Below are 25907 nucleotides of genomic sequence, written 5' to 3' on the forward strand. Positions count from 1 at the left end.
AAAAGATCCCAATTCTATTATCCTAGAAAGAATGAATGAATCAATAAGAGAGAAATATGAGGAAAATGTCAATATTCTGGAATGTAAAGTATTTCTATAAATTTTTGGTGGTAATTTGGAAAAGCTAAAGAATATTATAGCTTGCTTGTAGGAAAATTACTCTGTGAGCAAATTTTGACACCAGATGACCAAGATCAAGATAGTAATATCTTTTTTTCTAATATCCCATGGCATTTAGTAGGCTAATAATTCAAGGAATTATTACCATTCTAGAATTTAGCATAGGGAGTGAGGAAAATATGCAATTGTAATACAAACTGAGCCAGGTGCAATGATGAAGGAACACCTTTAATCTGCGGCTTTGGGAGGTAGAGGCAAGTGGATCTCTGTGAATTGGAGGTTAGCTTGATCTACATAGCAAAGTTCTAGGATAGCCAGGACTACATAAAGACACCCTATCTCAAAACGAAACGAAACAAAACAAAGCAAACAACAAACAAAAAAAAAATAAAAGGAAAAAAGAATATAAACTGATGTTATGATTATATACACATTCTGGCCCCTGATATTAACAAAAACCCTGGAGCAAAGCTCCAGAGAGAATCTGTCTGGAGAACACATTATACAGTCCCTCCTGGTGTGAGAAAGCTTAGGCTGGACTTCATTAGTCATAACCCAATAGTAACTGTGGTAAATCTGGTGGAGTGTAGACTCATTAGGATAATAATTATCCACATATTTTACAGTTCAGTACTTGCTGATAACCATTACCAGCTCACTAAATTATCCAAACAGAGACATATGTTGAAGTCTGCTGTGTCAAGGAAGAAAAATTTCAAAGTGAAAAGAAACACACCCAAATGGCTTGAACGTATTCTTCAGTTTGACTAAGGCTAAATAATATAGAAAACAAAGGAAGACTCCTTCTGGAAAAACTGCCTTTAGTTTTTGTGAGAAAAGGCTTTTAAAAAAAAGAATCCATACAATAAAAATGAAGTGCTTCCTTCCTAAGCAGTCTAATGCAGTCAAGCCGCACAGGTCACTCTCTGTGCTCGCCCTCTGGGTTTGGAAAGCACCTTCTTCTGGGCACAGGGGTGGTGTAGGCGGAACTTATTTATCTTTGAAGCTGAGTCACTAGTTCTTTTAACAAAGCCAACTTTCCAAAATCCTCATAGTGAACTAGGTGCCGCCTCAAAACAGAGTTGAGTCCAGTCTATTTTTTCCTGTACATTTTACAATAGGTGTAAGCTTACTATAGATAGATTTTTTTTTCCTATCCTCCTTCCACAACCTTACTAGATGGAATTAAGGATGAAAAGCAAACACAGCAGAGGCTGTCTCCTGATTCATCCTGGACCGCAGCCAGCCATATTCACTGGCACAAAGGGCAGCCGGGGCAACTGCCAGCAAACAGGACTGCAGGGGAGCCCAGCACACTCAGTCTCACCGCCCTCCGGAAGCCTGCCCTCTAGCTGATGCTGCTGTTACAGAGAGGAGGCTGCACTGGTCTTCCCATCCCAGCACAGAGATGCATGAGGTACCTGCTGTTAGTATCTACTTTGGGTCATGGTTAACAAAAACTGACTCCACATCTAAAGCTCATGTAAACTTGTGTCTCAGACTATAAAATTTTATTATTACAGACTGTAAATTTGATTTTACATGATTAACTAGAAAATAAAATTCATTCTTTTTTTTGTTTGTTTTTTGGTTTTTGGAGCCAGGGTTTCTCTGTGTAGCCCTGGCTGGCCTGGAACTTACTCTGTAGACCAGGCTGGCCTCAAACTTAGAAATCTGCCTGCCTCTGCCTCCCAAGTACTGGGATTAAAGGTGTGCGCCACCACTGCCTGGCAGCACTTTCTTAATTAGTGATCACCAGTTCACTGTGGGTGGTGTCACCTCTGGGCAGATGGTCCTGGGTTCTATAAAAAAGTAAGCTGAGCAAGCCAAAGTCAGTAAGCAGCAATCCTCTATGGCCTCTATATCAGTTCCTGCATCCAGATCCCTGCTTGAGTTCCTGCCTAGACTTCCTTCAATGATGGTGGACTACAATGTGAAAGAACAACCATTTAAAATAACCCTTTTCGTCCCAGGTTGTTTTTGGTTATGGTGTTTCATCACAGCAATAGTAATCCTAAGAAAAAAGTCAAGGTTGCAGCAGAAATATTTTTCCTTACCGCCTGCTGGCAGTTCATTCCAAGGTTCCCCTTCTCACCCCGAACTACTTTCATCAGACAGTGGAGGGTTCGCCCTTTCCGATGTAATCCAGAACAGTGGTGTTCAATCTCCCCTCGACAGCTCAGGATGATCTCGGGGCTCAGAGAGAAGTCTTCCATCAGCATGCGTCGGTAATCCAGCATCTCACCTTGGCACTCACTGCTTACCTGCCGCCCTGTGTCAGGGGTAAGTCAGACAGTTATGAAACGGGAGTTTGAGGACCAATAAGCTATACATGTTAAAACACGTTTCTGTCTGGAAAAGAATAATACCCCACAGCCTTTCCAGATGGAATTACTATCTAGACTGAAATGCTTAGAACATGGTAAAATGTTTGCAGCATAAAGAAAAGAAAAAAAAAAAAGCTTAGATTCCAGAAACCCAGGTTTATCCTGCAGGGTTGTGCACTATAGATCTTATCAAAGCAAGTACTTTTTCTGAGGCAGGGGAAGTTCATTATGGCTCCCCATGTCTCGGAGCTATAAATGTGAACAGGGAGAACTTAAAAAGCAGCAACCACCCCACCCAATCCTCAAATCCAAACTCATAAACGTTACCCAGTTACTTCAGTGATAGACCCAGAATTTGAAGTCACATCACCCTGACCAAAAACTCATGTGACATTAATGTTCTCCCATTCTTCTAAAGAATGTTCCAGTAGTCATTCTAAAAATTAAAAGGTCTAAAAGAAATGCAGAAGAAAACTACTAATTATAGGTACAAAAGGCTTCAGAATGTGAACTTAAGAAGGAATGAAAGGAGAAAAGGAAAACGGACATCACCTCTGTGCACTGCTGACTCCAGGCACATCAGAAGGTAGGAGAGCCTGGCTTCCCGGGACCGAGGAAGGTTTTCCACATTGCACCGGTATTTTTTCAAGTCACTCTTACAGGATTTGGCCAATGAATAACTGACTTTATAATCCTGGGCAATGAGCTTTTGGCGTGTAGTTAGTGCTTCTCTACACTGAGGAAAGAGTATAAGGAATGAAACCTTAAGTCTACCCTGAGACTTGCTGTGGCTCAGCTATCTCTGAAAAGCAGAAACTCAGAACCAAGCATGTTGCACTTTTTACCAAAATGCCTATCTGTACGTTTGTTTTGAATCTGGCTCTAGGGTCTGGAGATATGACTCAGCAGTTAAGAGCACTTGTATCTCTTCAGAGGACCCAGGCTCCATTCTCATCACGTACATGGTGGCTCACAGCCATCTACAATGACAGTTCCAAGGGTGCTCTCTGAAGCCCTCTTCCAACTGCTGCTGACACACACAGAGCATCTACATAGATGCAGGCAAAACATTCATACATGAAAAATAATAAGTGAAAATGAAATGATAATAAAAACATCTGACTCTAGTACGGAAAGAGTAAGGTAAGTCACCGGGAAACTGAAATCAGGCAGTGAGTTGGTAGCTAACTGTTGCTAGGACATCACATAGGTTTTTGGAGGGTCCAAATATACTAAACTAAACACAAAGTATTCTTTCTTCTTCAACCATACTTCTGGTATAAATTTCACAAGAACTAAAGTAACAGCTGATATTGTATTTGGATGTTCTATTATACAGAACTTTCTATTACTCTGAACACAGTAAATACTTTAGCTATATAAAAAAAAAAAACAAAAGTTAGAATTACAAAATTTAAGTATTAAAAAGATTCTTGTATCCATTCAGTGACAGGACTAATAGTAATAAGAATATTTAATGAGATAATAATGAAAAATTAAACAACTGGTTATCTATGAAGGATACTGGTGTGGTTAGTTTACACTACCCGAGTATGCAGAGCTAGCTAGCATTAATGTGAATCTAATTAAGAATTTTTTCTTTGGGCTAGAGAAATGGCTCAGTGGTTAAGAGTACTGACTGTTCTTCCAGAGGTCCTGAGTTCAATTCCCAGCAACCACATAGTGGCTCACAACCATCTGTAATGGAATGTGATGCCCTCTTCTGGTGTGTCTAAAAACAGCTAGAGTGTATTTACATAAATAAAATAAATAAATAAATCTTAAAAATTTTTTTTTCAATTTTACTCCCAAATAACATTTCATTATATAGGCATCACGATTAGATCTTCCCCCGCCTCCCTTTTCAGTTTGAGACAAATACATTTTTTTTAAACATTTATTTATTTAGTGTGTGCGTGTGTGTGTGTGCGCGTGCGCGCACACATGCTGGGGGTGGGTGGGTGGGTGGGTGTACTATAGGACAACCTGCAGAGATTGAGTAACCCCCCCTCCAATCATGTGGGCTCTGGGATAAACTCAAAGTCATCAGGCTTGGTGACATGTGCCTTTATCCTCTGAACAATTATGCCAGCCTTTACTTGATTTTAAGATGGAGTATGATGACTATGTATCCAGACTGGCCTCAAACATTAAATCCCCCGCCTTAGCCTTCTGACTGCTGTCATGTGCCGTCACACCAGGTGTCCAAATATACTTCATGTGCTTAAACAAAGGTGTCTCAATTCTGGAGAGTATCTTAATTCACCAGTCATTCGTACCTTGATAAAGGCAATTCTGTAGATCCATAGTTTGAAAATATTTGGGAAAAAGAAAAATGTGTTTGCATTAACTATACACAATGATTCTGTAACCATTATCCCCTAAACAATATAATGTAGCAATTTCATTATAGCACCACCTCATCTGCATTATGTGAGGTATTTTATTAAGAGATCTAGATACTATTTAAAGTTCATAGGAGAAAGTGCTTATACACAAACACTGTGTCATTTTATATAAGAAACACTAAGTTTCTTGGTGTTTGAGTATGTGGGTAGTGTTTTGAAATCAACCCCTTGTAAATACCAAGAAAACTATATAAGAGCATGTCTGTGAAAGCCCGGAGTGGGGGCACATGCTAACCCCAGCACTTAGGAGGTAGAGGAAGGAGGATCAGAATTTCAAGAAAATTCTCGGTTCCATGCTGAAATTAAGGCCATTCTGAGCAATGAGACTGTATTCCAGAAACAATCACTCAAACCTAAACCAAAAAAGGAAGCAAGTTTGTGAAAGCTTTATGAAATTAGTAAGACTTAGTTCTTTTCAAAGACGTACCTTTTCACTCATGGATTCTTCAAATTTATGGTTAAAAAGGCATTTATACACTCTTCCTTCACCAGCTTGTGTCTATAAGATAAAACATACATATTATTACTATTAGCTAAGTAGTTTTGCTGTGATATATCCAGCCTTTTTTTTTTTTTTTTTTGGTTTTTCGAGACAGGGTTTCTCTGTAGCTCTGGCTGTCCTGGAACTCACTTTGTAGACCAAGCTGGCCTCGAACTCAGAAATCCACCTGCCTCTGCCTCCCAAGTGCTGGGATTAAAGGTGTGCGCCACCATGGCTGATATATCCAGTCTTATACATAACTTTTATTAAATACACTGTTAATGCCAAAACTCAAGGATATATCAGAGGGAATCTCTTACAATTTGATACCACAGTCAATAAAACTTTATAATCAGTGGCTCTGATAGTTAATTTTATAAATTCAAAACAGCAGGCAGAAGGGAAGGGCATACATGAGTCAGAAAAGACAGACAGTGCTAAAGTGTATACAAAGATCAGGGGTCCAGCATGTATATGGTACTGCATTCAGTCTGCAGCACAGAAAGGAAAGAAGGGAGCAAAGAAAGAAGAAAAGCAAGAAGGAAATGTAGACAGAGAAGAACTGAGCGTTGTCTAATGAATCATCAGGCTCTATCCAAGGACTTGGTTTCAACATTAGATAATTTCTATTTCCCTTTTGTTTGTTTGCTTGTTGGTTGGTTTGTTTAGAGACAGGGTTTCTCTGTGTAGCCCTAACTGTCCTGGAACTCACCCTGTAGACCAGGCTAGCCTCAAACTCACAAGAACCATCTGTCCCTGCCACCACACCCAGTCACATCTATTTTATTAACCTTAATCAAAACCATATAAAAATGTAATGTAACAGAGCTTTAGCCATAGGATATGAACAAGACTTCCTGGTAAAATAAGATTCCTATAGATAAAATAGATTTTGTTTTTTCTGCTTTTCTTCAAACACGGTTTCTGTATGTAGCCCTGGCTGTCCTGGAATTCCTTCTATAGAACAGACTACTGTCAAACTCAAGATATGATAGCACCTGCCTCCTCAGTGCTGGGATTAAAGTGGTGTCCCACCACGGCACCACAGGTAAGTCTTCAACAACTGACACGAGCATGGTGGCCCACACCTTTAATCATAGCATTCAGAGAGCAGAAGCAGATGACTTGAGACTAGCCTAGTCTAAATAGTGAGTTCCAAGACAACCAGGGCTATACAGAGAGTCTATAAAAACCAACCAACCAACCAACCAACCAACCAGCCTAAAAAAGAAAGATGAGGGAAAGAAGAAAAAAATGTGTGTCCTGAGTGTCAGAAACAAATTGTTAACTAGGTGTCACATCTTCAAGCCTGAGCATCAATACTACTTTTTGTGTCTTGGGACGAATTCCATCTCTGCTTCCGCGTTTTCCTATTGGTGAAGGTTGTGCTGGTATATTTCATTCTGGAATACAATAATACAGATACACTTGAAAGAAAGGAAAACCAGCTTCTTAGTCACTCACGTTCTCACAAAAGCGCTCCCGGTCATCTCGGCAAGCAAAATACAAGTGCCGGTCCAGATGGAAGTCATCCGACGACAGCTCCGCCACCCTCAGGATGGCTTTCCTGCAGCGATCTGAGACTTGAGTCTTGGGCTCTTTTTCTTCTGCCTCTTTCACCAGGCCTTTTTCCAAACACGACACCACCTCACCTTGTGAATGTGCATCCTAAAAGAGCAAAATAGTTTAAAACTTTCACCTTACAGTATTCAAATGAACATTTAGTTAAAGAAATGGCTGTCTAGAGTCTGGACAGATAGCTCAACAGTTCATGAATTAGTATGGTTTAAATGCTAGGATACCTCCTCCCCCCATTAAAGCAGTAGGCTTTCATTTTTTTTAATTACATCAGTTATTTAGTTTTGTACATGTATAGCTAGAAAAGTTGGGGGTTTTTTCCCTTTTTTTGAGACAGAGTTTCTCTGTGTAGCCCTGGCTGTCCTGCACTTGGCTGTTGGCAAGAAATTCATGAGAAAATAACTGATTGTTACAAGCACAGTTTATATGAATACTGAAATAATACCACAAAAGTACCTATTCATTTACCTCTAAAAGTTAAATGTTTTTCAAGTAAGAGTGCTTTTATAGTCAAGTTTGAAAGACAATGGGTGGGCCAGGTGAGATGACCTAGTGGGTAAAGGTGGTTTGCCACCAACCCCCTAATGTCCTATATTCAATCCCTGGTATACATATGGAGGGAGAGAAATGACTCTCCCAAGTTGTCCTCTGATCTTCATGTGTGCCCCCCCCCCACACACATACAGAGAGAGAGAGAGAGACAGACAGACAGACAGACAGACAGACAGACAGACCGACAGACTCTGTACTTAAGCCAAGCACTGGGATGACTTCGATTATAGGTATGTGCCACTATCCCAGGCTACTTTTTTTTTTTCCAAAATAAATATATTTGCACAGGTACCCTGAGTTTCTTCTGCCCATTTAGTAACTGAATTATATACAAATATATTTTTGGTTATGAGCCTAGCCTTTAACGGCTAAGCCATCTCTCCAGCCCATATACAAATATTTGACAATGACAACTCTATGTCTGAGGCTGAGGATGTAGCTTAGTGCTAGAGTGTTTGCCTAGTATACACAGCTCACGGATTCGATCCCCAGCCCTGGGCGACTGCACACGTCAGGTAACACTGTAAGGCTCGCTGGGCATGTTGGCACAGATCTGTAGTCTTTGCTGCACTAACTTGGAGATGGAGGCAGGAGGATCAGGAGATCAGAGCTAGTCGCACTTACACAGTGACCTTGAGGCTGCCCTTTGCTTTTCCATGTGCTGGAATTAAAGGCATGGACCACCACAACTAGCTACATTTCCTAATTTCTTTGGTGCTGGAAATCAAAGCAAAGCCTGTGTGTGTGTGTGTGTGTGTGTGTGTTGGGGGGCATATTATAGATGTGAGTGAGGAAAGTCAAACAGATCTTCTACAAGAGCTGTGTGTCCTCTCAAATCCCAATAAATATTTATTAATTATATTGTGGTAAGATAAAGTTGGCCTGGGCTGGAGAGATGGTTCAGCCGTTAAAGGTTAGGCTCACAACCAAAAATATAAGAAAAAGTTGGCCTGGGAAATACTTGCTAAGCATTTAGAACTTTTATGGTTTTATTTCTTTATCTCACTCCTTGTCCTCTAACCAACAACACTAACTCAGTTGGTAAGGAAGGCCGGGCTTTTCCTTTATATAAATCATTTTCTAGTTTGAAGTTTCTCATGTTTTCTGTGATTCCTTCCATGGACTGAAGAACAAGACTCTACTATTTAAGGTGTTTGGTTAAAAGCAAAAATACTACAATGATACAATCGGTAAAAGCACAGAAGCAGCTGCACAGCACAGCTCCACAGCTGAGCAATGCTGTTGGCTCATCCTACTATTCTACATGACATAAATAACTACACATTTCACGTCTAGAAACCTGCCCTTTCATTTTGACATTCACTTAGAAAGTCCAAAGGGATTTGATAATATATCTTTGTTCTAAAACTCATTTTGAAAAAATAAATCACTAAGGTTGAACACCATGACCCTTTACATTCTTATCCAGAAGAAGGGTGAGAACAGATTAACAATGAACCCTCCCCTCTCTGATCATTGGCCCAGTTGCAGTTGCAGCAAACTTGAAGTTTGGCTCTAAGAGGTTTAAACATGTTTGTGGCCCTAAAGGACATGACATAGGAAGGAATGTATTTTTTCTATGAAGTAGGCTGAGCCCCTATCACTGCCCTTTATGTATAAGAAAACCTGGTGGGTAAAGATGGATCAGTAATGAATAGAAATTTCACTTAATTGGTAGTTATACCAAAAATAAAAATGAACTAGGTGTGTTGATCTACACCTATAATCCTGCATCTGAGAAACTAGACTACACTATCTACATACAAATGCATTTGTTGTCTCCAAACAACCAAAAAGAACAAAAAGGTGAAAATGATAAAAGTAAACCAAAGGAGGTTCAAGGGAGCACTCTTTGCCTTTTTGTTTTTTTTTTTTAAAGATTTATTTATTATATGTAAGTACACTGTAGCTGTCTTCAGACACTCCAGAAGAGGGCATCAGATCTTGTTATGGATGGTTATGAGCCACCATGTGGTTGCTGGGATTTGAACTCCGGACCTTCGGAAGAGCAGTCTGGTGCTCAGAACTGAATAAACAAGTTGTCTTGGCTTTCAGCTGCAGCCACTGTAGACTTAAGACCCTGAAGCCAAGAGTAGGTTTTATACTGGTAATTCAGAGAGTGGGGAAGCCAGTCAGTTCTTGCTCTTATGGGCAACAGACAGATCTATCATAACAGAACTATACTGTCACCTGGCAGTGCTGGTGCACACTTTTAAACCCAGCACTTGGGAGGGAGAGCCAGGTAGGTTTCTGAGTTCAAGGCCAGCCTGGTCTACAGAGTAAGTTCCAGGACAGCCAGGGCTAGGGCTATATAGAGAAACCCTGTCTTGAAAAACCCAGAAAACAAAAACAAAAACAAAAACAAAAACAAACCTATACTGTCTGATCACTGAACACAATGTCAAACCATCCAAGATCCCTGGAAAGTGTCAGCAGTATTAGTGTGGAAAGTTTTTACAAAGAGCGAGGTTTACCATTCTTAATTTCTCTTCCAGGAAACAAAGGTAATGAAAAATATTAACTGGTAATTTGATGGGATTTTGAGTCACTTAGGAGGTAACCCTATGGGCATTATTGTGAGGCTGTTTAGCTCAAAGTACTGAAAGAAGAGTAATTTGAAAAAATGGCATAGATCCTGCACTGAACAAAAGAAGGCAGCAAGTGGAACAGGCTATGGTCTCTCTCTGTTCCTCGATGTGGGTGGAATACGACCAATCACCCCAGGCTCTCACTGTATGGCATCTGCTCAGGAAGCCCAAATAAATCTATCCTTCCTTCCTTAAATTGCTTCTGGTAGGTATTTTGTGACAGCAACATGGGAAATAGTTAATATAGATATTGAAATATTTTGTTTCAAACTCACAAAATGTTCTAAGTCAGTCTTGGAATGTCTTAATTCAATCAGTCTTGGACTGAAGGAATTGTCTGTACAAGTTTATTTTTTTGGTTTTTGTTTTTTTAAAATTTGAACTTTAAGATCACATCAAGCCTAGTTTTCTCTGATTTGAGTTACATAATGGTTTTCATTCACCAAGTTCACCAGTTCATTGGAGAAGTACGTGGTAAATACCTTTTCCCCAAGACGAATGCTGCCGCATTTCAAGAGGTTGATATCGTTTTTGCAGTCATCCATGAAGCCGCAGATCAGGCGGTAATCACTGAAAATGATGGCTGTCATTTTGGTAATGTATTGATGACACTGATACTCAGTGATGTTGCCGCGGTGATCCACCAAGCAGGAAACCATGTAACCTTTTCCAACTGGTTCTTCTGCACATTCTTTAATCTGTTCCAAAAAAAGTAAAAAGAATGTAGCTGCTTTACAGGTGTAAAATCAAGATACCACATTTAAGTCAAGAAATTTTCTTTGCTGTTGTTACTGCTAGAAATAATTTCTTATTATGAAGCCCTGCTTGGCTTGGAACACTCATCATATCAGGCTAGCTGTCACTCAGAGATCTACCTGCTTCTGCCTCCTGAGTTCTGAGATTAAAAGTTCTTTACATAGGAATCAAAAAAGAAGGATGTTTAGAAATACACTGATTTTAAGGAAAGACAGTGTCATTCTGTGATATGGCTCCCCTGGTAGTAGGTCATGAGAACCCTCCAACTCCATGGAGTCATGTCAGTATCACAGAATGCTGCAAAGGCCAAGAAGCGTGCTGACAGGGCTGGCTGGATTTCTCCATCCACTGTGTATTAGTTACACAATGAAGTCCTCATCTCCATACAAATCTGTAAGAACAAGGTTTAGAGAGTTTCTAGATCGCTAGACACAAATTCCTAGAGTGTTGAGCATCCAGGAGCAGGGCAAAGAGCTTGAAGCCATTCTCCCACACCTTGACTTGTGTACTGTCTCATCTCTATCCATGGTTCTCAACTTATAGGTTGCTACCCCTTGGAGGGAATGAGGGGAGGTGTCAAATGACCCTATCACAGAGGCCACCCATGACCATCGGAAACAGATATTTATATCACGATTCATAACAGTAGCAAAGTTACAGTTATGTAGTAGCAACAAAAATAATTTTATGGGTGGAGGGTTACCACAACTAAAGGAAATATTAAAGGTTGGCAGCATTCGGAAGGTTAAGAACCACTAATCCATACTCTCTCAAATGCCATTTATAAGAGAGCAGTAATTATGTTTTCCTCAGTCAACCACTCAAACAGAGAAACTGTGGAAATCCCCTGTTTTGGGGAGATGGGGGAGCTAGGGTCTCTCTATAGAGCTCTGGCTCTCTGTGAACTCACTATGTAGGCCAGGTTGCCTCTTCCTCCTAAGCGCTAAAATTAAAGGTGTGTACCATCACACCCAGCTGAACCCCAATTTTCTTTTCCATTTACTCTTCTCCTTTATATTACATCCTACTGCATTTCCCTTCCCTCCTCTACTCCTAGTCCCCTAACACATACATCTCCCCTCTCCCTCAGATCCAAGCCTCCTCTGTTTCCCTTCAGAAAAAAAAGCAGACCTCCCAGGGATATCAATCAAACATGGTATAGGAAGTTACAATAAGACTAGGAGAGGGTGCCGGGCGTGGTGGCGCACGCCTTTAATCCCAGCACTCAGGAGACAGAGGCAAGCGGATTTCTGAGTTTGAGGAAAGCCTGGTCTACAGAGTGAGTTCCAGGACAGCCAGGGCTACACAGAAAAACCCTGTCTTGAAAAACAAACAAACAAACAAGCAAACAAACAGACTAGGAGAGGGCTGGAGAGATGGTTCAGTGGTTAAGAGCACTGACTGCTCGTCCGAAGGTCCCGAGTTCAAATCCCACCAACTACATGGTGGCTCACAACCATCTGAAATGAGATCTGACACCGTCTTCTGGTGTGTCTAAAGACAGGTACAGTGTACTTACATATAATAATAAATCTTCAAAAAAAAAAGACTAGGTGAACCGCAATTTTTCAACCAATCAGAACTAGTTAAATCACCAAGGAACCATGTATTGTGGTGAATGCTTATAATATCAGCACTTAGGAGCTAAGGAGGATTTTGAGTTTAGAAGTGAGGCTTGACTGCATGTACAGTCGTGGGGGTTAATTGTCTTGGTTCCAGTATAATCTTGCTGTTGGAAGAAGAAAATTGTCTTTGGTACTGGGATGTTTATAAACCCACAGAAGACCACTGGGGACAGCAGTACTACTACCATGAAAGAAGGGTAGCCAAATGCCAGGAAGGATGCCAGCACTCTGGAGGTAGAGGCAGGTGGATCTCAGAGTTCTACATAGTGAGTTCCTGACCAGCCAAGGCTACCCTGGGAGACCTTATCTCAAAACAAAACATCCATACAGAGACGTAAAGATTTATTAACTGTTTTAGTTGTTATATTACATTTGTAATTATATAAAATTGATTATTTTTAAACACTAATACCCATTATCTGATACATATGCTCAACAAGCCCAACTGCAGAGTCAAATCACATAGGAAGGTTTATAGACCTCCAGGGAAATCTACTCTGATAACCTCAGTAGCTGTACTGTATATCTGGGAAACAAGAGCCTGATCTCACCCTACTGTGTTGGTGGGTAGCCACGAAAATTAGTCTAGTTACACATCCTTGTTGAATCACAACCAAGGCAGATGAGAACTCCAAGAAGCGAAAAGCAACTGAGTCATTCATTCTCCTAATGACAACAGACTCTACTTTGTCCTACAAATCACAATAGCCACAAAATTATTTCACACTTTACCTCGGAAATAGTTGACTTGCAAACCTCCCTGGCCACAGATTCAAATTTGGGATCCGTAGTCAGGTTCAGCTTGTAATTCCACAGCAACTGGGTCCGAGGGAAGAAGAAAACAAAACAAACAAAAATCTTGTGGTTAGACCACCATGAAATTTACCATCAGTGATAAATGACAAAAACTAATTATACAGATACATAAAGCACATTTACATTTCCAGTACCACAAAAGTCATCACATTCATAGACAAAAGCACAAAATATTTACAAACATAAAGCAGCACCCAGCATTCAGGTGTTTTCTCCACCCCACCCCCCCACCTTTAATCCCAGCACTTGGGAGGCAGAGGCAGGCGGGTTTCTGAGTTCAAGGCCAGCCTGGTCTTCGAAGTGAGTTCCAGGACAGCCAGGGCTACACAGAGAAACCCTGTCTCAAAAAACCAAAAAACCAACCAACCAAACAAAAAAACCCTAAATATTAAAGAAATCCCTGATAAAGTTTTGGTGAAAACATCTGCTTCCAAAAGGTCTGCCCTAACCCAAATGCTCACATGTGACAGGGTTAGTCTGGGACTTCACAAGCTAGTATTTTCCTTAGGTCAGCCTTAGGGAAAGCTGCTCAGATTCTAGTTTCCAGGAATATCCATCTTTATTCCCTGAAAATACCTGCCTGTCCATTCACTACATGGTTTAGTTTTTTGTTTTGCTTTGTATTTATTTATTTAATGTATACAAGTATTCTGCCTGCTGAGATTAACCACCACAGTGGCACACCCCTCTCCTTTACACAGTAGATATCTTAATGAGAGAATGCTAAAATGAAGTTGTTGACTTGATAAGCAGGGGACTAATTCTTTTTATATGGAAATTGTAGTAAGGAATATCATGAGTAACTATTATTGGCCAAGCCTAATGACTCGTACAATGAAATGGTGTTTATAAAGTTCTTTAAACAAGGCTTATTTTATTATCCACTTAAAACTAGTAGCATCAGAGAAAATATAGCTTCCAGAAAGAAATGAAAGAGCATCCCAAAATCTGTCATCGTATTTATAAAGCACATATGGTGAGTCACTGAACATCCACACTTACATGATTGCAGTCTGAAGAAATCTCGTTCTCGGGCTAGAAGAAAAAAAGCAAATGTTTAAAAAACCAAACAAACACTAAAATACCCAACCCATCAAGTTTTCAAATATCACAAAAAATAAAGTCAAAACCAGAATCTGAATATTTAATCAAATGTCTTTTCAGCACAGGAAATAAACTGAAGCCGACACATCTTCCAGATCTCTGAGGGCAAATTTACCAGAAAAGTACATATGAGAAACAATCCCAGCTGGGCAGTGGTGGCGCACACCTTTAATCCCAGCACTCGGGAGGCAGAGGCAGGCGGATCTCTCTGAGTTCGAGGCCAGCCTGGTCTACAGAGTGAGTTCCAGGACAGCCAGGGCTACACAGAGAAACCCTGTCTCGAAAAACCAAGGGGGGAAAAAAAGAGAGAAAAACAATCCCTTCTCTATCAAATGTATAATGTGGAAATGGGAAAATATACTAATACAATAATGCAACAGCAACACTAGTATTCTTTAAAAAAAAAAAGACATTTTCTAATTTTGAATGCTTAAGAGGAGAGTCTGGAGAGATGACTCTGTAATTAAGAGCACAGGCTGCTCTTCTCAAAGACCTGGGCTCAATTTCTAGCACTCACATGGCTGCCCACAACCATTTGTAACTCCAGTTCCAAGGAATCAAATGTCCTTTTCTGGATTCCATAAGCACTACACACATGTGGTGCACAGACATACATGCACACAAATCACAAAACACATAAAAGTAAAATTAATTTAAAAAGAAACTAGAGGGGCTGGTAAGATGGTTCAGCGGGTAAGAGCACTGACTGCTTTTCCAAAAGGTCCTGAGTTCAAATCCCAGCAACCACATGGTGGCTCACAACCACCTGTAATGAGATCTGACATCCTCTTCTGGAGTGTCTGAAGACAACTACAGTGTACTTATGTATAATAATAAATGCATCTTTAAAAAAAAGAAAGAAAGAAAGAAACTAGAGGACCAGCTAGAGCCAGGTACACTGACACTCACACTATGAGGGTCAGTATGGGGGGTTTCTTCACTAACGAGACTTTAGATGTCCACACACAATCCAGGGTTCCTGAACTGGGTATGGCAGATCACTCCTCGAACTTGGGAAGCTAAAACAAGAGGATGACACAATTCTGAGGCTGGCTTAAGCTACATAGAGAGACTCTACCTCAGAATCACCTCCCCTAAAACCAAAGCAAGCAAACAAGAATGTCTCCCTAGGCTTAACAGAGTACACAGGACGCCCAACAATGGTTTAAAAACTAATTTAGGACATTTTGAAACTGGGGCAAGAGGAGTGTGAATTGGAGGTGACTGGGCTATATAATAAAGCAAGACCCTGTCTCAAAAACATAAAGGTAGCTGAATACATCAGTTTGGGTTTGTATTCCCTGTACTTGAGAGTCTGAGATAGGAAGTCAGCCTGAGTCGTGTTGTGAATTTAAGGCCAGACTGGGTTTAACGTGAGAGACCTTGCTCCACAAAATTAATTAATTAATTAATTAATTAATAGGAAAAATTCTGGGAAGAATCCTGGCTCGGTAGTTAAGAGGGCATGCTGCTCCTGCAGAGGACTCCGTACAGTTCCCAGCACCCATGTTGGGTGTTTAATAACTGCCTGCACCTCCAGCTCCATGAACCCTGATGTCCTCTTTCAACCCCCACAGGCAGCTGCACTCACATAAACCCACCTATACATACAGTTTTAAATAAAAATAAAGCCAAAAACAAAACAAAATTAAATAAAATAAAAATAAGTAAGTAAATTAAAAAGTAAACCATATATATGGGATTGTGCCAGGAGGAACCCTGTTGCTTCCTGTACTGCCCAAGCAGGTGCCCTGAATGCCCTATAAGCCTCCAATCTCAGCCATGCCAGCCTGGCCTGGCCAGGAGCTCAGTGGGACAGTGCTCCGCCTTCCTTACATCTCACTCAAGTTTTGCTCTCCATCTTACCCTGATCTCTTCCTCTGTTAGCTGCATATGGCCTAGAAAAACTACACAAGAAAGCATTCATTTAAAAGGGGGAAGGATAATGAAGGCACAAAAGGCTGCCCACGAAAAGCCCAACAGAATGCTCGGAGAACAAAGCATGGCTACATGGACTTCCCAAAGGAACTGACTCGTGTTTTAGATCCAGTGATACCCAATATCTTTGTACTTACCCCTGATCTTTGACTCTAAGACTAGAATTTGAGATAGACAGCTTGGGAAACACAAGTTACGGCCACTTAAAATGCACTTAGTTATATTTAATGACTTCATTCTTGAGTTTTTTTTTTTAAAAAAATTAAAGTAACTTTAACTTCTATTTTTGCCATTTTATTATTATAAATCACTAAATTTGTATCAGTGGACAGATATTTGGACCCCTAATGTTTGATGTCTGTTGACATGAATCTGACTGCTGTCTACTTAACTCTAAGGTGTTCTCCCTTTCTCTCCCTGTGTCTGTCGCTGTCTCTGTCTGTCTCACTGGGAGGGAGGTAACAGAGTCTCACTCTGTATGTAGTTCTGGCTAGCCAGAAACTCAAAAGACATCACGCCTTCTTCTGCCAGCGTGATGGATTTAAAAGCATGCCCCTCCACTCTAACTTTTTTTTTTAACGGACAAACTAGCAATGGTGAGGTTGGGTAGCCTAGTCACACAAGTGACAGAGCCAGAATTTGCACCTACATGGTTTGAGATCAAAGTCCATTGATTTAGTATACCCACTACGTGTGCTTGGAGTAGGGGAGGTAAAACTCTCCGTCAGTAACGGAGAGTGAGGACTCGCCCAGCTGGGCTACTGAGGAAGGCCACCTAATTTGCTGTCCATGTCTCTGTAGGCCACACTTCTAGTTAAAGTGGAACAAAGTTCATTGTGAAGAGGTACAGCTGAACATCATGTAAAAATAAATCTGTAATTACTACCTGACAAAATAGAGCAGTCAGTCCACAAGTGTAGTGACAGCTAGTTACTGCTAGGAGGAAGATGGAATCTCACATGGCAAAGCTCTCTGGAAAATGAAACCACTTTCACAGAAAAGCAAACACTAAACTCTAGTCCTAGCATCTGGGAGGCAGAGGAAGGGGGATCCTCTGAGTTCAAAGCCAGCCTGGTCTACAGAGTGGGGTCCAGGACAGCCAGACCAAAATAATGTTAATGTAAGAAAAAGCTCTATGATGTGTACACTGAACTTCTATGTACTATTTTTTCACATTTCTTTCTTTCCTTTTGGTTTTTCCAGACAGGGTCTCTCTCTCTCTCTCTCACACACACACACACACACAAACACAAACACACATACACACACACGCATATTCCCATGTCAGAGCAGAACTTGTAGAAACTGATTTCCTGGAAATCAAATTCAGTTGGTTAGGCTTGGCAGCACATCACTGCCAATGAAAATTAACTAGAAAAAGCATTAAGAGAAAATAGTAGGTTAGCCATTTGATAAGGAACTAAAATACAGAAATTTCAAAACCGATGTGGGTGCTAACTCTGGCTTGTTTCTCGGAATGTACTAATTCCACAATACCCCAATCAAATCATCTCCACCAAACGCTGTAAGGACGAAAGGTAACCTGTAAGCCCCCCTCGCCCAGGGACAGCTGACGTCTGGCATGCTGGAGGCTGCACATGTAAGGTAACAAGTCAGATGCTTTCACCTCAGTAAACAAGGTTGGTTGCCCCAGCTGCACAGGACGTGCTTGGTCACAGGCAGGTAGGAGACACCTAAGCAGGACAGACACCTAAGCAGGACAGGATGCATACTTGCCCCCGCTGGACTAAGACAGAGAGCATGCTGCCGTGTGGGTTTTGTCTTTATGAGCATCTGACTGACCGAACTCAGCACCATTCTCTGGGAATCTTGGGTACAGACCTCGCCAGTATTAAATTACACTTGCTTTAATTGTACAGTTATGGATTTAGTCTTTCTCTTAGTGATATTCAGGATTAAGAACACCTATTTCCTCTACACTGGATGCAGACACACTTGATTACCTTTAATCCTAAAAGAACAGCACAGGACACAAACCCCAGAATTACTAAGGCAGAATATAGTTAAAAGCCACCAGTGAAACAATCCCCAAAATGGAATTAACCAATATTTACTTTGAAGGAACTCTGGCCAGCCAGAGCATGGCAGGCATGGCTCTGACAGGCCTTGCCTTTCTCCCAGATTCCCTATGCTTTGCTAAAAAAACCCATTAGATTGCATTCCTAAAGCTAGCTACCAAGGCCTATGCCCTTATTTGGCTACTCCTTCCTCCTGAAAGTGACAAACAAGGTCTAGCTAGCAAAGTATTGAGGTGTAGAAATTAAAAGCCCCTAATTAACATACCCGATTAAAAGTAAACACCTCATCCTAATGTGGGGCTTCCCCTTTACCTTTATATACCACAATTTTCCTAAGGGCCCTGTCTGTCTCCTCTCTATCCAGAGGCAGTCCTTTGCCCCTCTGACACAAATACCCCTTCCCCCTCTCCCTCACTCTCTATCTCCTATCTTTGTCTCTTATTTCCTGCCCTCTGTTCCTCTGAGGTAAATAAATCTCCTTTGTGCTGAGAAGTTGGTCTTGGGGGTCCTGAGCCAATACTGATTAGTTCAGAATACAGTAGTATAGAAAATTTTCTAGGTCAAGCAAATGTAGGTTATGAGGCAGATCTAAAGAATTTCTTACAGCGGTAGTTCTCAATCTACGGGTGCTGATCTGGGGATCAAATATCACATATTCTGCATACCAAATATATAATTACAATTTATAACAGTAGCAAAATGACAGCAATGAAGTAGCAACAAAATAATTGTATGGTTGGGTGCCACCAACATATATTAAAGGACTGTAGCATTAGGAAGGTTGAGAACCACTGAGAGTGAGTCATATGCAAGGACAAGTGGGAGATCATTTGGGAGCTGAAGCAGAGAAGCCCACCAAAGGCCAACCTGAGCACACAGCAGGAGACAATGCACCCAATTTCCACAAACAACTTTTCCTTACAGTATAGGAGGGAGGGAGAGAGACAGAGAGACAAAGAATGAGGGGGAAGGGGGGGTCAACCTTGGGTGTCATTCTTCAGTATCTGCTCACCTTGTATTTTAAGACAGGGTCTCTCACTGAGACCCAAGGCTCACTGAATAAACTACACTGGCTTATTCAGATTCACATCTCTCCATCTCCCCTGAGTAGGACCACAAGTGCACACACCACACTCAGTTTTTCATGTGGGTTCACACAGTTCTCAGGCCTGCAAGGCAAACACTTCCCAGCCTCATATGTTTTAATGGATTTTAAAATGCATGTAATATTAGAATATTCATTAATAGACACATTAGAGGTATTAACTAAAATCCAAGTGGCTAGGTGCACATGTGAAGGATTTTTTTTTCCTAATTAAATCATTTGAAGTGGGAAGATTCACCTTTAATCTGGGCCACACCCTCTGGTTGTGACAGCCTATACAAAGGAGGAGGAAGGAGGAAGCTTGTATGGGCTGCCTGCTTGCTCTCACTGGTTAAGTCCATTCCCTCACTGACAGGAGAGCCTACTCTTCAGGATTCTGGCATATCCTGAAGAAAAGCTGAGTCATCCAGCCACATGGAAGGGCTCCTGGACTCTTAGGCTTTCTATTGGTGGACAGCCATTGTTAGACTAACTGCACCACAGCCTATAAACCACTCTAATATTACTCTAATATTAATTCACATTCTCTCTCTCTCTCTCTCTCTCTCTCTCTCTCTCTCTCTCTCTCTCTCTCTCTCTCTCTCTCCCCCATCATTTGCATTCCTCCAAAAAAGCCTGACTAACACAGATATGCATAATTTTTCAAATGATAAGGATAGAGAACTGAAATTTGGGGTAGACGGTTAACATGGCTCAATGGTTAACAGTTTCCAGCACCCACTCATAACTGCCCCCTTCTTACCTCCGAGGGCACTAGGCACACATGTGGTGCACCAACATACATGTGAGCAAAGCATTCACACACACACATAAAATAAAGATTTTAAATCTTAAAACAAAAAAGCAGTAGCTACTAGCAATAGGCAGGGGAGAACCCAGGACACATACCCACCCTCAATGTAGTGGTAAACAAACTGAAGAAGGAACTTGGCTGTGTCCGAGTAACTGCAGCAAACAAAGGCAGTAAGACATGAGAGAGGATGACCAGAGTTCTTGGAGATACTTGCCCAACTCCAATAAAAACCAACGCTGGTATCAGGATCTAAGCTGTCACTTAACTGATACTACATTTCTCCCAACATAACAGCCTCAACACAAATGGGACTGTGCCCAATTTTACAGACAAAGTTATTTAAGTACAGAGAAACTGACTAACATAACCAGACATACTCTTGCTAAGTGGCAAACTAGGATATAAAGAATGACAATGAATAATAACGAGAGACTTAAGGTGAGCTTTCAGTGTGATGCCGTTCCCCCAAAAGATGGGTTGGTAGGGTAGTCAGGTATAATACACAAATTTAGTATTCTAGGATCTTAATTTTAAAATTTTATTGGTGATGATGATGATGATGATGACGACGATGACAATGAGGATGTGTAGGTATATTATTTGTGTGAGCACAGGCACATGTACTCCACAGTGCGAATGTGGAAGACAGAGAACAACTTTCAGGAGCAGTTTCCAGGGATGTCAGCTGTCAGGCTTGCATGACAAGTAATTTCACCCACTGAAGCTCTTTAAAATCTAAAATGGTTTAATTTGGCAGTTAAGTGATGAATTCAGATATAGGCAGATGACACAGTTAGATAAACTAGGGACCTTGACTAGCCCTTAAATAGCCACCCTAAATTATGAGAGCGTGGCTCACCTTACTTAGCTTTTCTCCATCAGTGACTCAGAAGTTGTGGCTATTCTTGTACTTAACCTCCTCCTCAGGAAAAGCAAAGCTGAAACAGTTGATTTTAAGACTTAAAATTCCTAGCCCTTCCTCAAAGCTCCATAAATTCAGAGCTGGTTGTAAGGGAAGGGATATTTGGTAGAACAATGCCTAGCACCTGGGAGGCTCAGACAAGAGGACGCGGTCTTAGCCAGTGTGAAGACCATGCATCGAAAGGTGCCTGAATACCAGAACTATAGTATACATCCACACAAGCTTATGACTTTATGCGACTTGAAACTTCTGGGGGCAGGCTTTGGACTTGAACTGATATTTCTTTTCATAGGGCTTAGGATTCATAAAGACTCAATATGCTTTTGGAGCCTGAGATCACCTTGAAATCCAATGCAAACTTTTGTGGAAATGTTTTTTTTTAAATCCCCCAAAGATTTACTAGACAAAGGAAAACTATAAAACATTGTTTAGGAGGTAGACAGCTCAGTGGTTAAGAGAACCTTCTGCTCTTCCAGAGGACACAAGTTTGAGTCCCAGTACCCATGCCAGTCACAACTGCCTGTAACTTCAGCTGGTCCCTGAGGGTACCTGTACACACACACACATACACATAAACTTTAGAAAATTAAACATGAACTTAATAATTTAAGCATCAATTGAGGTTCTTTCCATGAATCTATAGAATCTGTGATATGGAATTTAAATATAGAAGTATGTTGAATTTTCAGTCTTTTAATGCAAGTAATTTGCATATTATCATGGCCACCACTGATTTACTTCAATTATTCTCACTGTTCAAAGTCATAACAAAGAGTTTTCAGAATAAATTACTGAATAGGTTTAGGTCTAAATGTTCTCTATTGAACTGACAATCCCATTCACTTACAAGGAAGGTTTTTATAAGAAGCATAAATATAAACAGATGTGCTCACTAAGGTAAACTGGCCAAATTACTGAATCTTGCCAGAGAAATTAACAGATTTCTAATACTAACTAAATAAAAATACTTGACGAGAATCTGTCTGCAGAGACTGATAAGAATTTCAGTACTGTGGAGAGACTGGAAAGTTGCAGGCCCAGAGGCTAATTACCTTGGGCTAAGTGCTGGCCATCCAGAGCACTCATCCCTTGCCCCAAGTAAGACCTAGCAGTTTGTGATAGTAGATAAAAAGCCTCTTGATTAGAATCTATAGACTTAGCAGAAAACCAGCTTCTACCAGCCTCAAAGACAGAAATGCCAGCAGATATTATCTTCAACCTACAGGAAATCTCCCTAGTAGATGTACCTGACTAATACACCCATCAATGCATTTAAACTTGCCTTGATTGCTGACTTTTTCTGTTCTATAGAACCATAAAAGGTTACAAAACTGTTTTCACATCAGAACATGGACTTTGGGGTAACCTATATGTGTTCCCAGATATGGACACTCAAAATGGCTCCAGAATAAAGCGTTCCTTTAAGATGAGCACTGTGGTTTTTGTGTGGACATAACTAGAAACTATCCTGGTTTCTGAGACAGAAACTGAGAGTTGGGTGGTGACTAGAATACTAAGCACCCTAAAGTTTTATCAACTAAAGATGAAACACCCACCAGAAGAATGCAAAAAAAAGTTCCTTTTCCTAAGTACTAGGTACTGAATTCACAACAGATCTCAGATCTGTTTATCAATGAAAACGTCCTTGAAAACATTTGGAAGGCAGCACAAACAGACGCATCCTCCAGATTAGGTACATTCTGCAGTAGTACTTTCAATTCATACAGGAGCTCATTTAGTGAATCCCCAATCATAGGCACAATTCATTTACTAATCTAGTCCAAAGCCTGCTCCTCAAAGCAAAATGAATATAACATAATTGCTTATCTAATGGGATAAACTCGTTATAGCTTTGGGAAAACTGTCCCTGAGTAAGTCCACTCAGATTCAAAACTACTTTCCGCTCAGTGGCTAATTTCTGCTCATCCAGAGGGCAAAGCAGAACTCTATTTTTCCAAAGGATGGTGATTAACACAGGTGTATATCCCCTAACAATGCTGACTCACTAAGGAGGTGTGCTTTTGCTGGATACAGTGGTCCATTCATCTGCAAGGCCAGCACTTTGGAAGGGGAGGCAGTTAGGAGTTCAAGGCCATCCTTGGGCTACATGAGACAGTCTCAACACTTCTCTCCCTAACACACGGAAAATATAAACTCTGGCTTTACTAAAAAAGTGTAATACATGGATGTAAGCCAAGGACCCTCATGCCACCATCTAAGCGTTAGTCACAGTTCACAGCTAAATAAAGGGTAGAGGAGGGGAAGTGCTGCTGGTATTTTAAAGAAAAAAACAGCACTATCAATACCACAGAGAAAGCAACAGGAGAGTGTGGGGAGGGCAGCTACTGAGCCAAGCCTTAAACGGTACGGTTGGTTACTTGTAAGTTGCTCTATAGATGTTGAGGCATGTGATGCAGGCTTGTATGGGACTGAAACAGGATGATGGAGGTATTGTTGGAAAGGCATCTTCTATGTAGATACCTGAGTGAGAAAGTGAGTAACCCTATGCTGACCATTCATAGGATTATTATTATTTAGTATCTCCTGATATGTAGCAGGATAACTATAAGGCTCTAATGTACCTCAAGGTAGGTTCAACTTGTTTTCCAATAATCCAAATTAACATGTTACACTAAGTCCTGAGTAATGGGTTTAACTTACTTTCATTACTTGTGTTCTTCTCAAGTGGTAAGACAACACTGCTGGTACTTACATAGGAACATGCTTGATTTTAAAAGGGGTTAAGGAGTCAGACAAGAGATAAGGTAATGGTCTGAGAAAAATAAACAGGCAAAGGTTCCAGGATATGCAGATCTTTTTATAGGACCTACTTCAAACCACAGGTGCTTCTAAGGGAACAATGCAATTCTGAGACTAGTCTACCACTAGAATTAGACCAAATCAAGTTGCTAGTCAGCCAGGACTATGATTCTAGCTCTTAGGACGTAAGGAAGGAGTATGGCTGATGATTGAACACTAGTTTGAGGAACCAGAGTGAAACTGTCTCAAAAATAAATAAATACCACTATTTGAAACAACAAATGCAGCTGAAATGATAGAAGCTAAACACCTACTTTGAGAAATGCTGCTAAATTAATGAACAGTAATAAAAATGCAATCTTCTATAAACATTCTCCTTAATCTCTAAATCATATCTATGCCTTCTAAAGTAGGAACTTACTAATATAAAATCAATTAACTTAATAACCAAAGCACAAAACATTATAGATACAGAGAATCCTTTTGATGGTACTCCACTTGAATTAAAGACCTACACAAATTACAATGTCCACAATGTAGTTATCATAGAAGAGAATCAGAAAAAGCAAGACATTTTGACTCCAACTGCTACAAATCAACCTGAATTTCCTAAGAACACAAGATTACCATTTCAAGCAAGAGGAAATAATTTCAGAGAAGTAAACAAGAAGGAGGAACAAGAGAACAAAGGCAGAACAGTGGCAAGTCTTTAAAAAACGCAGGGTGTAATGGCAACGCCTTTACTCCTATCACTTGGGAGGCAAGGGTAGGCCTTGTCTACATAGCAACTTCCTGGACAGCCAGAGAGACCCAGTCTCAATGCTCCACCACAAATTATTTTATTTACTTATATGTGCATGTTCAAATGACTATATATATGTTCATGTATATGTAAAGATGAGTGTGTCTGTGTGGGTATGGAGGCCAGAAGATCCCTGGCATTAAAGGCTTTTGTGAGACATCTGACTTGTTATGTGAGTGCTGGGATCCAAACTCCTAACTATGCAGGAATTAAAGAATTACTTATTGTATATGCATACACTGTAGCTGTCTTCAGACACACTGAAGAGGGCATCAGATTCCATTACAGATGTTTGTGAGCCACCATGTGGTTGCTGAGAATTGAACTCAGGACCTCTGGAAGAGCAGTTAGAGTTCTTAACCACTGAGTCATCTCTCCAGCCCCAGGAAGCACTCTTAAAATATTGTTTTAAAATACTTCCTAAGTATGGCTGTGATTTAAACATGTGCTCCTTCCCTAGTGCAGAATGTTCAGCTCCAGCAGCCATTACTAACTACTAGTCCTAAGTATCCATCACTGCAAACTGTAACAGTGGCTAGAGAGTACAGACTTTGGAAAGAGAGATCTATATTAAATGCAGGCTCTTCAAGAAACTGTGTGTGCTCATATGTAGGTATAATGGAACAAAATAATGTAATGCTTGTTGTAAGCAAACAAATATTATCTATAGTTACAAAAGTAATATTCTATACTTAAGAGTATTAATTTTGGGTGCTTGAGAGATGGCTCAGTGGTTAAGAACACTGACTGCTCTTCTGAAGGTCCTGAGTTCAAACCCCAGCAACTACATGGTGGCTTACAACCAACTGTAATGACATCTGATGTCCTCTTCTGGGGTGTCTGAAGACAGCTACAGTGTATTTACATATAATAAATAAATAAATCTTAAGAAAAAAAAAGAGTATTAATTTTGCTATGTCCCAACAAGATGAACCAATCTCAAAAATTAAAGTCTAGACCAGGTGCAGTGGCACACTCCTTTACTCTCAGTGTTAGGTTTCAAACCTGGAACAAACGGCTGAGGTGCCTATTAATCTATCAAAGTGAACCTGGTCACCAGAGTCTCCCTGAATTCCCCAGACCTACCGGTAAGAGACCTACTGGTTGCCATAGACACCCCACCCCACCCGCACCCCGAACTCTCTAGCACAAGGGACTAGACTTCTCTTCCCAGTATAATCTAACCATTTTGG

At 40.6% G+C, this 25907-nt stretch overlaps 1 protein-coding gene across 1 annotated transcript in view; it reads right to left on the reverse strand.

Annotated features, from left to right (window-relative positions):
* Window positions 1–25907, reverse strand: part of Glg1 (golgi glycoprotein 1) — a 95779-nt gene that overhangs the window by 27489 nt on the left and 42383 nt on the right. The window contains exons 2-8 of the mRNA XM_021220115.1: window positions 14254–14286; window positions 13168–13254; window positions 10537–10752; window positions 6801–7004; window positions 5283–5354; window positions 3000–3183; window positions 2178–2392 (exon numbers count right to left, since the gene is read on the reverse strand). Coding sequence (XP_021075774.1) covers window positions 2178–2392; window positions 3000–3183; window positions 5283–5354; window positions 6801–7004; window positions 10537–10752; window positions 13168–13254; window positions 14254–14286 — 1011 coding nt within the window. The remainder of the gene's footprint in view (window positions 1–2177; window positions 2393–2999; window positions 3184–5282; window positions 5355–6800; window positions 7005–10536; window positions 10753–13167; window positions 13255–14253; window positions 14287–25907) is intronic.

This window comes from Mus pahari, chromosome 20, assembly GCF_900095145.1.
Source record: "Mus pahari chromosome 20, PAHARI_EIJ_v1.1, whole genome shotgun sequence".
NCBI classification, from domain to species: domain Eukaryota; kingdom Metazoa; phylum Chordata; class Mammalia; order Rodentia; family Muridae; genus Mus; species Mus pahari.